This window comes from Penaeus monodon, chromosome 36 (genome assembly GCF_015228065.2).
Source record: "Penaeus monodon isolate SGIC_2016 chromosome 36, NSTDA_Pmon_1, whole genome shotgun sequence".
In the NCBI taxonomy this organism is placed as follows: Eukaryota; Metazoa; Arthropoda; class Malacostraca; order Decapoda; family Penaeidae; genus Penaeus; species Penaeus monodon.
In genome coordinates, this window is record NC_051421.1 from 34795959 (window position 1) to 34808998 (window position 13040).

The 13040-nt window shown below is 42.0% G+C and overlaps 1 protein-coding gene across 1 annotated transcript in view; it reads right to left on the reverse strand.

The window, feature by feature from the left end:
- The window catches only part of LOC119595646, an 8803-nt gene extending 5291 nt beyond the window's left edge, over nucleotides 1–3512 (reverse strand). Inside the window, 4 exon segments of the mRNA XM_037944753.1 lie at nucleotides 2180–2305; nucleotides 2597–2725; nucleotides 3171–3386; nucleotides 3489–3512. Coding sequence (XP_037800681.1) covers nucleotides 2180–2305; nucleotides 2597–2725; nucleotides 3171–3386; nucleotides 3489–3512 — 495 coding nt within the window.
- Nucleotides 3513–13040: the final 9528 nt, after the last annotated feature.

Genomic DNA, 13040 nt, shown 5'->3' on the forward strand with positions numbered 1-13040 from the left:
TGAAAATACATATGCTCGTAGTATTACAAAGAAACGGCAAGGGATGCTGGTATTTGGAAGATTAATGATCACTGATGATGATAATGATGATAATGATTAATGATGATGCTTGATGATGATTAATGATGATGATGGATGATAATTAATTATGATGATGTTTGATGATGATGCTTCATTGATGATGATTAATGATGATGTTTAATGATTAATGATGACTGATGATGATGGTGATGATGATTGATGTTGATGACTGATGATGATGATTGTGATCATGATGATCATCATTATTATCAATTATTTCTTATTTGATAATTATCATGATAGCTTTACTTATGCTGCGATTATTACTAGTATTACTATAACTAGCAGTAGTAGTTCACTAAAACTAAAAAGAAAAAAAAAAAAAAAAGAAGAAAAAAAAAAAAGACTTTACATGCAGTTGCTCACAAAAAAACAATGGGATGATTTTTTAAAATTTGTTTTAATTGTGTTTCTATTTATATAACTTCATTTGAAATTAATAAAAAAAAAAAAAATATTGCACTGAGACACATAAAAACAGCATATACTGAGTATCAAAGACTTTCCTAAGACAATTCAATAAGGAAACTGCAGAGCCAAAGATTTTTCTCTAGTCACTGACAAATCTCATGGTCAAAGACCTTGCATGAATACCACCCCTGGTGCGATTGTGGGTTTAAGTTGCTGCAGAACATCAGACCTTAGCATAAAACCTGTAAGATCAATATATCACCTTCAGTCTGTAATCCTCTATATATTTATGAAATCTAAAAATCAAAATAGCATCACAGTTTATAGTTTGAACATCCAATCCGCCTTACCCTAATGACATCCAATCCGCCTTACCCTAATGACATCCAATCCGCCTTACCCTAATAACATCCAATCTGCCTTACCCTTATAACATCGAATCCGCCTTACCCTAATGACATCCAATCCGCCTTACCCTTATAACATCCAATCTGCCTTACCCTTATAACATCCAATCCGCCTTACCCTTATAACATCCAATCTGCCTTACCCTTATAACATCCAATCTGCCTTACCCTTATAACATCCAATCTGCCTTACCCTAATGACATCCAATCCGCCTTGCCCTAATGACATCCAATCCGCCTTACCCTTATAACATCCAATCCGCCTTGCCCTAATGACATCCAATCCGCCTTGCCCTAATGACATCCAATCCGCCTTACCCTAATGACATCCAATCCGCCTTACCCTAATGACATCCAATCCGCCTTACCCTAATGACATCCAATCCGCCTTACCTTTATAACATCCAATCCGCCTTGCCCTAATGACATCCAATCCGCCTTACCCTTATAACATCGAATCCGCCTTGCCCTAATGACATCCAATCCGCATTACCCTAATGACATCCAATCCGCCTTACCCTTATAACATCCAATCCGCCTTGCCCTAATGACATCCAATCCGCCTTACCCTAATGATATCCAATCCGCCTTACCCTTATAACATCCCATCCGCCTTACCCTAATGACATCCAATCCGCCTTGCCCTAATGACATCCAATCCCCTTACCCTAATGACATCCAATCCGCCTTGCCCTAATGACATCCAATCCACCTTGCCCTAATGACATCCAATCCGCCTTGCCCTAATGACATCCAATCTGCCTTGCCCTAATGACATCCAATCCGCCTTACCCTAATGACATCCAATCCGCCTGCCTATAACCATCGCCTGCTAATGACATCCAATCCGCCTTCCCTAATGACATCCAATCCGCCTTGCCCTAATGACATCCAATCCGCCTTGCCCTAATGACATCCAATCCGCCTTGCCCTAATGACATCCAATCCGCCTTACCCTAATGACATCCAATCCGCCTTGCCCTAATGACATCCAATCCGCCTTGCCCTAATGACATCCAATCCGCCTTGCCCTAATGACATCCAATCCGCCTTGCCCTAATGACATCCAATCCGCCTTGCCCTAATGACATCCAATCCGCCTTGCCCTAATGACATCCAATCCGCCTTGCCCTAATGACATCCAATCCGCCTTGCCCTAATGACATCCAATCCGCCTTGCCCTAATGACATCCAATCCGCCTTGCCCTAATGACATCCAATCCGCCTTGCCCTAATGACATCCAATCCGCCTTGCCCTAATGACATCCAATCCGCCTTGCCCTAATGACATCATGCACACCACCCTGCTGCGAGTGATCTAGGTCCAGTGAGGCCATGGTCGCCATGACTTCCTCCACCTGTTGTTCTAGAAGCTGCTGTTGTGCTGATGCTGTCTGTAGAGCATCCTTCCAACACAGAATGAATATGTAAGAAAATATTATGATATAGTTATAGTAAATCTATAATTACCAAATAGAACATTAGAGTTTCTATAAGATCAACACCATTTTACTAACCATTCTTAATTTTCTTGGTTATCTTAGCACGATAAGACAATATACAACAACTGTCATTCTCAGGTACGTATAGTACACAGGGGTAAACCCTTTCTATTCTATACAATACTTTAAATTACAATACTTTCACAAATGAATTTTCCTTCTATACAAAATACCATCTTTGACAGATATACTTACAGACATACACCCTAGAGGTTTTATGGTTCTATCAATGTCATCATCATCATCATCATCATCCACTCCAAGACCATGTTGAACATAGTGAGTTGAGAACCTGATGTGCTCACTCAGGGCTGTCACCCATTTCTGCAATTAACAAGAAAAAACAATTATGGACGAAACTTTGAAACTGACCATTTGGAATCCTTACCCCTATCACAATGGAAGTCCCTGACACTGCACTATGTGCAGGGTCAGTTACCAGAAGGAAAAATTAGAAGAACAGAAAAAATAAAATTGCTATTTTCTTTATGCTTTTGTCTGGTAAAAATGATTCTTAACTAACAAAACTTCAAAGCCTTTTTCTTCCTCATTTGCAGTTCTCATATACTGAATACAGTTGTAAATTGTTACTTGAGATGATTTAGCATTTATCTGCCAATAAAAGCTTTTGATTTGTAAGTTTCCTGACTCATTTAGTAAAAACATGATGGAATAATCACACATATCAATGATATAAAGGGTGACAAAAATTATATACTGGAAGTTTAGCTATCACTATGTTTTTTTATCTGAGACTTGAGTAACATACCTGTCTGTTCACAGATGCTGGGTGAAAAGGATCTGGAGTTGCTGCTAGCCGATGACATGTACCATCATTATATTGTAAAACGAACATAGCACCATCTCCTCCAACCATTGGTACAACTTTACTATTATCAAGATATTTGTAATCACGTCTGCGAACACAAGAACTTGCATCTGCACGGCTATTGAAGAACGTGAGAACGCCACGCTCCAAAACACCCTGTCCAAGAATCAGATACTATATAAAAATTCTAATAAATGATGTTTCAGTAACATGAAGAACAGGGAGAGAATAAGAATGCATATTTTCATATCCAAGAACAAGATCAAAAATTTTTCTGGACATGTGTGCATATATATGTCATGTGTGTATATATATATATATGTATATATATGTATATATATGGTAAATATATTTATATATAATATATATAATATACATATATATATATATATATATATATATATATATATTAACATGCATATACATATACAAATTATATATAAATATATGTATATACTTATACATAACATACATATGTATATATATAAATATATATATACACATTTATATAAAAATATATGTATATATTTATACATATGTATCTGCATATATATACACATATATATGTATAAATGTATATATGGATATTTGTATATGTGTATACACACACACACACACACACACACACACATATATATATATATATATATATATATATATATATATATATATATGTGTGTGTGTGTGTGTGTGTGTGTGTGTGTGTGTGTGTGTGTGTGTGTGTGTGTGTGTGTACACATATACAAATATCCATATATACATTCATGCATATATATATGTATATATATATATGCAGATACATGTGCATGTTATGTATAAATATATACATATATTTATATATAATTTATATATATATATATATATATATATATATATATATAATATATATATACATATATATACATATGTATATATATACACATATATATGTATACATATATACATATATGTATATATATGTATGGCCGCGGTGGCCGAGTGGTTAGAGCATCAGACTCAAGACTGTCACGACGCCAATCTGAGTTCGAGGGTTCGAGTCACCGGCCGGCGCGTTGTTCCCTTGGGCAAGGAACTTCACCTCGATTGCCTACCTAGCCACTGAATGGGCAAGCCAGCCCAAGTCAGTGCTGGTCCCAAGCCCGGATAGAGAGAATGATTACCTAAAAATGGTAACACCGGCACTCTCCGTGGAAAGGAACTGGGGACCCTACCACGTACTCACTCCAAGAGCATCACATGAAAACTGCAATTAAGTATCATGCTGTGACCACAGCGGCTCAAACATGAACCTACCGTTAAAAAAGAAAAGAAAAAAAAAAAAAAAAAAAAAAAAATATATATATATAATATATATATATATAACATATATATAATATATATATATATAGATAGATATACATATATATATATATATATATATATATATATATATATATATACATATATATATATATATATATATATATATATATATATATTTATACATAACATACATATGTATATATATATTATATTTATATAATATATATATATATATATAATATATATATATTGTCAAGGTTCGACTTATAAAAAAGACGAAGGAATCAGAGCGGTCAGGGTCAACGGAAACACAACAGAGGAAATATACGAAAAGGCATACTGCTAAGGGCACAAAATTACACTACAATATATACACTTAACCAAATATGTACAATCAGGAGCGTGGGGGCACAAGTCAAAAGTCACTGGACAACTTTTATGCGCAGCGCCGATGTATAGGCCCGATACCCTCGTTCCCCACGAGGCGTACGAACCTATCGGGAAGGACCTAATCCCGTCTCACAGAGTGAGGTAAACATCGGCGAAGGTCCAGAGTAATCTCGCAATTGTGACATATCTCCCTTCTTTCTTCAAAATAATCTTCCAAGAAATGGAGATTATTTTGAGAGAGCCACAACTGCAAGATGCCTCCACCGAGGCCCTACATCCAGCGGTGATGTGGCCCCAGGACCTGCCCTTCCGTCACCCGCACTCTCTCGGCGATCACGGTCCTGCCTTCTGTCGGACTTGGCGTACCGTTGCTCCTCCACTAGTCCCTCTACTCCCGGTAGCTTCTCCGGGGTCTCCTCGGCAGGCAGCTCCTCCGGCATGTCCTCCGGTGTCTCCTCGGCAGGCAGCTCCTCTGGCATGTCCTCGGCAGGCAGCTCCACGGCCGGGGCCGGCCTTCCCCCCCCTTGGGCGGGCATCCCACGCCAACTGGTCGTTCGGGCGCACGTCCAGCACCCACCAGTTGCTTCTGCGCGTCCTCGGCAGGTAGATCCTCCGATCCTTCCTGGGCAGGCAGCTCCTCCAGGGTATCCTTGGCAGGTAGTTCCTCCGGTCCTTCCTGGGCAGGCAGCTCCTACATGGTATCCTCGGCGAGCACCTCCTCCGGCAGTACGTTACCCATCAATTCCTCGGGCGGGCATCCCACGCCAACTGGTCGTTCGGGTGCATATCCAGCACCCACCAGTTGCTCCTCCTGCGCGTCCTGGGCAGGCGACGACTCATCCGGCGCGTCCTGGGCAAGCGGCTCTTCCGGCGCGTCCTGGGCAGGAGGCTCCTCCGGTGCGACTTCGGCAGGTAGCTCTTCCGACAGCCCGATGCTCACCATATCCCTGGGCGGGCATCCCACGCCAACTGGTCGTTCGGATACACAACCACCCAATCTCTCATGTCACTCATATTCTGGTGGCTTGCGGTGGCCACTCGCTTACATCTGGCGACAGCGGTGCTCCCAACTCACGTGTCGCTTACATCTGGTGGCTTGCGGTGGCCTCTCGCTTACATCTGGTGGCTTGCGGTGGTCTCTCGCAGCGGTGTTCAAGAACCTCACAACGCCGACGCATATACGCCTACCACCTCGCTCATCGCCGACGCCCGTTGCCGATCCACGCGAAGTGCCTCCCCGCCTCTTTTAAAGCCAAGCCATCGCTACCAAGTGCTCTTCGATCACGCCTACCCGCACCATGTCTGTCCTACTACTTCGTGCTGACCACTCACGCCTGTGCTACCCTCCTGACGAAGTCGCTGAAGATGCATCCTCGCACTCTACGCCACACTCGCCAATCCGGCTCACCTGCCTTGCTAATTCTTCGCGAACCCTCGTCAACACAGCCAGGATGTCGCAGTTCTATCCAGCACCAACAATCTTCCTCGTTACTATTAAAAGTAAGTGTACCTATTAGTGCCAGAGTAACTATTGCCCTCCCTATACCCACCCACACCTTGCATACAAGTTGCCTTCTTTCAAATTCAAGTACACGCCACTCAACGAACGCACACTACTAACTCTATACTACATAACTTCTCCCTGTCAACCATTATTTTTTTTTAACACAATCACACACTGAGATCAAACCTAAGTGACACTTCACACCTCATTCCCCAGCCCTAACCATCCCGTAATTCATGTATTGTGTTAGTATTTTTCTGTGTATTATCATTTTTATCCTCAGATCGCACAATCTAGCATATATCATTTCTCTCAGAACAAATGAGTACCTTCGAGTTGAATTAATTATTGTTATGTTTGGCTGCTCTCATCATATTATTCATGTTTATTTGTGTCGAATTAATGAAATTATCTATTTTTTTCTCTTATATGTTATTCCTATTAGTAATCACTTCATTACTTCTTGCGTATTGTTATATTCTGTGTATACACTATATCGTTCTTTATATCACTGTTTCTTCATACTTGCCGTGCTAATCTGTCGCTCGTTCACACGTACATTTCGATCACCTGACTATCCTCTTATTTACCTACCTGCCCACTCTCCTCGGAATTCACTCTAAGATTGCGTATTTTACTGTTCTATCCCTATGACTAATAACTGAACCCAAATCTCTTTTACGACGTCCTCTCGAAGTTCGATATCTTGTCCTCAGTAATGCTAGAGTTTATGCTTCTTTAGTTTAAGGTTTGGTGAATATGTACTGATGGTAGTGTCTCCAGTTGCAAATAATGGCAACACAATACAATACAATAATACAATAAAAAGGAGTAAAGTGATGAAGACATCAAGGGGGGGGAGGGAAGGCAAAGTGGAGAAACCGAAGGAAGTTAGAGGATAAAAGAGGGGGGGCGAAACCCCTTGCATAATATAGGATAATATCTTTCGTTCATGTCTGGAGTTTCGCGGGAAGGGGGTGAGCAGTTACTTGTTATTTTGTTATTTTACTGAAGTGCTGGCAATCAAAGGAATGTTATTATTTTAATTAATGTCATTAAAGTAAACACCTTTCTTTTTTTTTAATATATATATATATATATATATATATATATATATATATATATATTATATATATTTATTTTAATATCATTATTATTATTATTTTTTTTTTGATTGAATGATTTATGATTTTTTATTGGTTTATAGTTTTATATGGCTAAAGGAAAGGAACTAATAGAAAAGATATAACTGAACATATTTATTATTTATAGTTAATTAATGGTTTTAGAATAATAGGAACAAATATTGACTTATACTAAAAGGAACAGAACAAATTAACTTCGTTTTTGTTTTATTTTTTTATTTTATATTTTAATTATTTTATTTATTTTTTTTTTTCATTTAGTTTTGTATTTTGTTTTACGTTGCTATAAACAAGAGAAGTCAAGGATAAAAAAAATGAGGTTGGGGAGTTCCAGTGGCAGAACGAGAGATGGACATTACATAAAACATAGGGGGATGGATGATGAAGGGGAAAAAATCTAGATAGGGACAGGGGGTGACGGTGAGATGAGATGTGGATGGGTGATGTGGGTAAAGGGAGCATATGATCAACAGATGTTGATAATATTAATAATCAAAGATCGAAGAAAACAAAATATAGAACAAAGAGTAATTAAAAAAAAGCATGATGAAACAACAAAGCATAAAAAGAGTAAATAATTTAGTAAGTCCAACACTGGTTGAACAGTAGGGAACGTGGTAAACATTGAATTAAACGAAATAAACGGTAAAAATGAGACATAAAGAGTATAGGCTATGTTTTTTTTCCCCTTTTCCGTAAAACATTTCCATCCTACTCGTCCTCTGACTCGCGTGTCTGCCTTATGCAATTGCACGAGTGTACTTGCATAATGAAAGGCAATCGAGTAAGAGTCCGTAGCAAGTTTGTAAGATCTTCAGTCCTTGGCGCCACTCCGTTTATAGTTCGGCAGCGCTGATCCCACGATCATTAGGCGGGCCGAGGCGGGCAAAGTGACGAGCCGTGGTAACAGCGCTGCCGAATCTATACCTTTGAGCGACGCCAAGGTGGCCAGCCCTCTCTCCCCCGTGATTGGTTGACCCGCGCCGCACGCATGTCAGCTGGCAGAGCCGATGGTCGCTCGCCTTGCAATTGAAATTGCCGTTGCTGTGCAGTACGGATCAGCCAATCCTTTGGGTATTCTGAGGGTGACTTCTGGTTTTATTTATTTGTTTATTTATTTTTAACATTAGCCTTATATTAATTCCTTAAAATTAGTCCTTAAGATTAGTCATGGTCATAGCTGGGGTCGTGAGGTTGTACGTATATGGGTGGGGGTGTTATGTTTTCGGTGAGTGTGAGTGTTCTGGGCCACCAGGTGTGGTTTGTGTGTGTGTTTGTGTATGATGTTTTTGTAGTGCTCGTCTTCTTGTTCGCGCAGTCGGGCCCAGGTGTTTTTAGCTCGTGTGTGTATGCGTGTGTTTAGTGGCTCAATGCTGTATGTTCTGTGTAAAGTGTCTGAAGGAATTCGGTCTATAAATGTTGCGCCATGTACCCAGAGTAGTGCTTTGTTCTGTACTGCTTGCATTTTGTATTTTTGTGAGTCTGATATTGCAACCAGTGGGATAGCTGTGTATTCAAGGATTGGTCTGACAGTTGTTTTGAGTTTTGTTCGCGGTGTGCAGCATGAGAAGCGTCTGAGTTTGGTGAGTATTGTTTGTGCTTGGGCGATTTTTTTTGTTTGATGTGTGTGGTGAATCCGGCGGTTGTGAAATGGAATCCAAGAATGTTGCTTCTGTTTGTGTATGGGATGTTAGTGTTGTTGATTGTGATGGGTTGCGAGTTTCTGCGTGCGATGTGGATGAGTTTAAATTTGTTGGTTTGCCTGTATTTTCCAGTGGTGCTCAAATGTGTTGATGTTCTGAATAGCTCTTTCTGTTGTTAGTTTCAAGAAGCGTTGTAACTTAGAGGGGTGTGAGATTATCTGTGTGATATTGTCTGCATAAGAAATAAAGTTGCTGTGAGGTGTAGGTGGAGGCAGATTGGCTGTGAACAGGTTATACAGGGTTGGCGATAAAACGCTTCCCTGTGGGACTCCACTTCTGAGGTGGAGAGGGGTGCCCAGGTGGGTTCCCAGGCGTATTGTGGCAGTCCTGTGGTCCAGGAAGCTGCAGAGAAGGCGCGTGAGATGTGTCGGGAGTTGTAGCTGTGTTAATTTGTACTTGAGGCCGTCATGCCAGACCTTATCAAAGGTCTTGCTGACGTCTCGCAGTATGATGTTGATCTGGTGCTTGTTAGCGAGACCGAAAGCGATAACTTTCTCGGTCCCCCTGTGTGGGCGAAAGCCGTATTGCCTACTGTTGTGTATGTTGTTGTTTTCAAAGTATGTAGTGAGTCTGCGTGATATTAGCCTCTCTAGCAGTTTCCCGGGAACTTCCAGCAGTGAGATGGGGCGCTAGTTCTCCACCTCATGTTCTGACTTCCCTGCTTTTGGTATGAGGGTGATGGTGGCGTGTTTGAATCTGTCAGGGAAGTATCCTGTAGCCAATGATGCGTTGAAGATATGGCGTGGCCTGCGGATCATTGTGGCAGATGTTCGATGATTGTTTTGTTTATGTTGCTTGCTGCTGGTGTTGTGTTTTTGGTGTTTTTGATAGTGTTAACAATTTCTTCTGGGGTGATGGGTGTGGAGAGGGGACTATCCTCTGTGAGATTGTTTAGAGTGATGTTTTCTGGGAGAGTTGGGTTTCTGTGTTGCTGTAGAAAGTGTATGACCTCGGTCTCTGTGGTGTGGTCAACCCGGGCATTCTCGGTGGGGAGATTTGGAAATTCTGTTGCCAGAATTCCCTGTGGAGAAGCTCCATCTCCTCCACCGAGTCAACTTCTGTCTGTATGTGTTGTATATGTATGTGGCTGTCTGTCTGTCTGTCCCCATGAGTTTCTTGAAAGAACTCCAGAACATCTTGGGGTCTCGTGTGTTCTGACAGTTTTTGTGCAAGGGTTTCCCAATGTTGTTTGTTCATTACTTTAACCTTGTGTGTTAGTTGTGTTTTGAGTTCTCTGTATCGTGTGCGTAGTTGTGCGTCCCAGCCCCGTGTTGTTGTTAGCTGGTGTAAATGCCTGAATTGTATTTTTAGCAATTTCAGACGATATGTTTCTCGGTAATGGGGGATGGTTTTGTGTGTTGTTCTGGGTATGTTGGCCAGTCTGGCCGTCTGTGTCTGTGTACCACTGTTCAAGGTGGTTGTTTATCATGTGTGTGGGCTGGCCCTCGAGCTCGATTATTTGTGTGTTTTCAAGTGCTTGTTTAAATTCCTCCCAGTTTGCATGTTTGAAGGATTCTCGGGCTTGCGTTGTGATCATGATGGGGTTTGTTGAGAGTGTTAATATGACAGGGAGGTGATCACTGGAGGTGACGTCGTCTGTTGATATGTGGTAGTGTAGGTGTGCTCTGTGGTTGGCAAGTACTATGTCAGGAGTTGTTGCTGTGTTGTATGCAATATATGTAGGTGTGTGTGTGGACCGAGGTGTGTGAGACTTCCCTGTTGTATGTAGGAGGCCAGGCCTCTGCCTACTGCGTTTGTGTGATTGTATCCCGAGAGTGTGTGGTTTGCGTTAAAGTCTCCCATGATGTATATTGGTTTGTTGTGCCTCAGGAGCTGCAGGATGGCAGGTTCTGGGATGTATGGTCTTCGTGGAAGGATGTAGAGTGTTGCCAGTATGATGGGTCCTTGTGGTGTGTTTACTTCGACTGCCAGGAGGTCAGAGGTGAAGTTATTTATGATTTTGTGGGAAATGTTATTTTTGATCGCAATTGCTACGCCGTCGCTTCTTTCCTGTGATTTGTTGGAAGAATAGATTGTGTATGGGTAGATCTTCAGTGGAGTAGTGTTATTGAGCCCATGGCTGTTTATGAGGATGATATGTGGGTCATGTTTTCTGTATGCGTTGGAGAGTTCGTTTTTTCGTGTTGTCCAGTGTAATACATTGTGTGGATGACTGTGAGGCGTGAGTGTAGTGATGTGTTATTTATCATGTTTGCGTGTTGTGTGCTTGTCTGGAACAACGAGGTGTCCATGTCGTATTTTTGTGATGTCGTGGTGTCTTTCGATCATCGTGTTTGTTACTAAGATGTTTCCCTGTGTTAGGTGTGCGTGAAGTTTGCCAGCTATGACCATGTTGTATCGCTCTTCGTTAGAGAAGAGCCCCTTAATCCTAGCTTTCTGGATTTCTTGGCCAATTTCGTGTCGGCTAGAGTACTCGTACTTATCGGGGTTTCTGGCAAATAGTCTAATTCCATAGAATTTGGGGTCCTTCACCGTTCCGTCCATTAGCCTCTCCCGGCCATCATCTCCCACAAAGGAGATGTCATTCTCATCAAGTTCATATGGATCAGCCGAAACTGGGGTTGCCAGTTCTGCTGGGGGTCTCTTTTGGGAGATCTCTCAATGGTGGTGGCAGAGCATACCTTCTGGGAGATGATGGCCCTTGAGGGGTAGTTTGCTGTTGCTTAGATCTGACGGAGTTGTCAGGGACTGGGGTTACAGGGTTTGTGGGGGTGATTGGGAAGATTTGCTCAATCTGCGTGTCCAGAGCTTGGACATGGGAAGCTGTTTCTGATTGTTTTTTTGTTGCTGGGGGAGGGGGGGGGGTTGGTCCACCTTGAGGATCCCCCAGGAGCCAGCTTCCCCTAGGTCGAACTCTGGGAGGTTATTTCTCCTCAATGCTTCCCTGGCGTGTTCCCTGTAGCCTCGCTCAGGATTTATCAGATTTTGTAGGTGTGCATGCAGCAACACTACCAAAATTTCCTTAGACAGGTTGTTCGGGAGGGCAAGGTGCACCGTGGGTTCTACTTTCGTCTTGTTTCTTTCATTATTTTCCCTGATGTCCTGGCGGACCTGCTTGATAAGCGGTTTCCAGGCGTTTGTGGTTGCCTGCGCTGTGGCTTGTGCTGTCTTCTGGGCTACTACTTTCAGCGGTTCAGCCTCTTTCTCTTTCTCCCTCTCTTTCTCTTTTTCTTGGGAGGTTTTATGGCATCTTTCCGGATGGCAAAGGTGCGCTGTGCCCCGCCACAGTTCAGGCATTTTTTTAATGTGCTGGTGCATGTGCGGTATGTGTGCGTACCGGATCCGCATTCGAAGCATCGTTTTTTTCCTCTTTACAGGTGGACTTCAGGTGTCCATAAGCATAACAATTCATGCACTGTCTCACGGGGGTGAATCGTTCAAATCCAATTTGCCACGGTGCCACATATAGCTTGAAGAGATATATGCCCTCTTCCTTTATTTTATTTGCCGAGGCATGGTCGGCAAATCTTACTTTCATCATGTAGATGGTCTTCATGACATGGATGTTTTCCACTTTTGCGTGGGGAGCTGAATTCTTGATCTCATTGGTGATGTCTTCATTTTCCTCATTGACAACCTGTGAATCCCAAATTCGCCAGTTTAGTCATGATGTCGCGAGAGAAGAGATTCTCTGCCTGCTTGTCGTCTTCTATTAAAGCTACATACCCTTCATGGGTAGGGTAGTACCAAAGTACTCTGATTTCGGCCTCAAAGAGTGCCTGGGCGAGGGATTTACGGCGGCTCG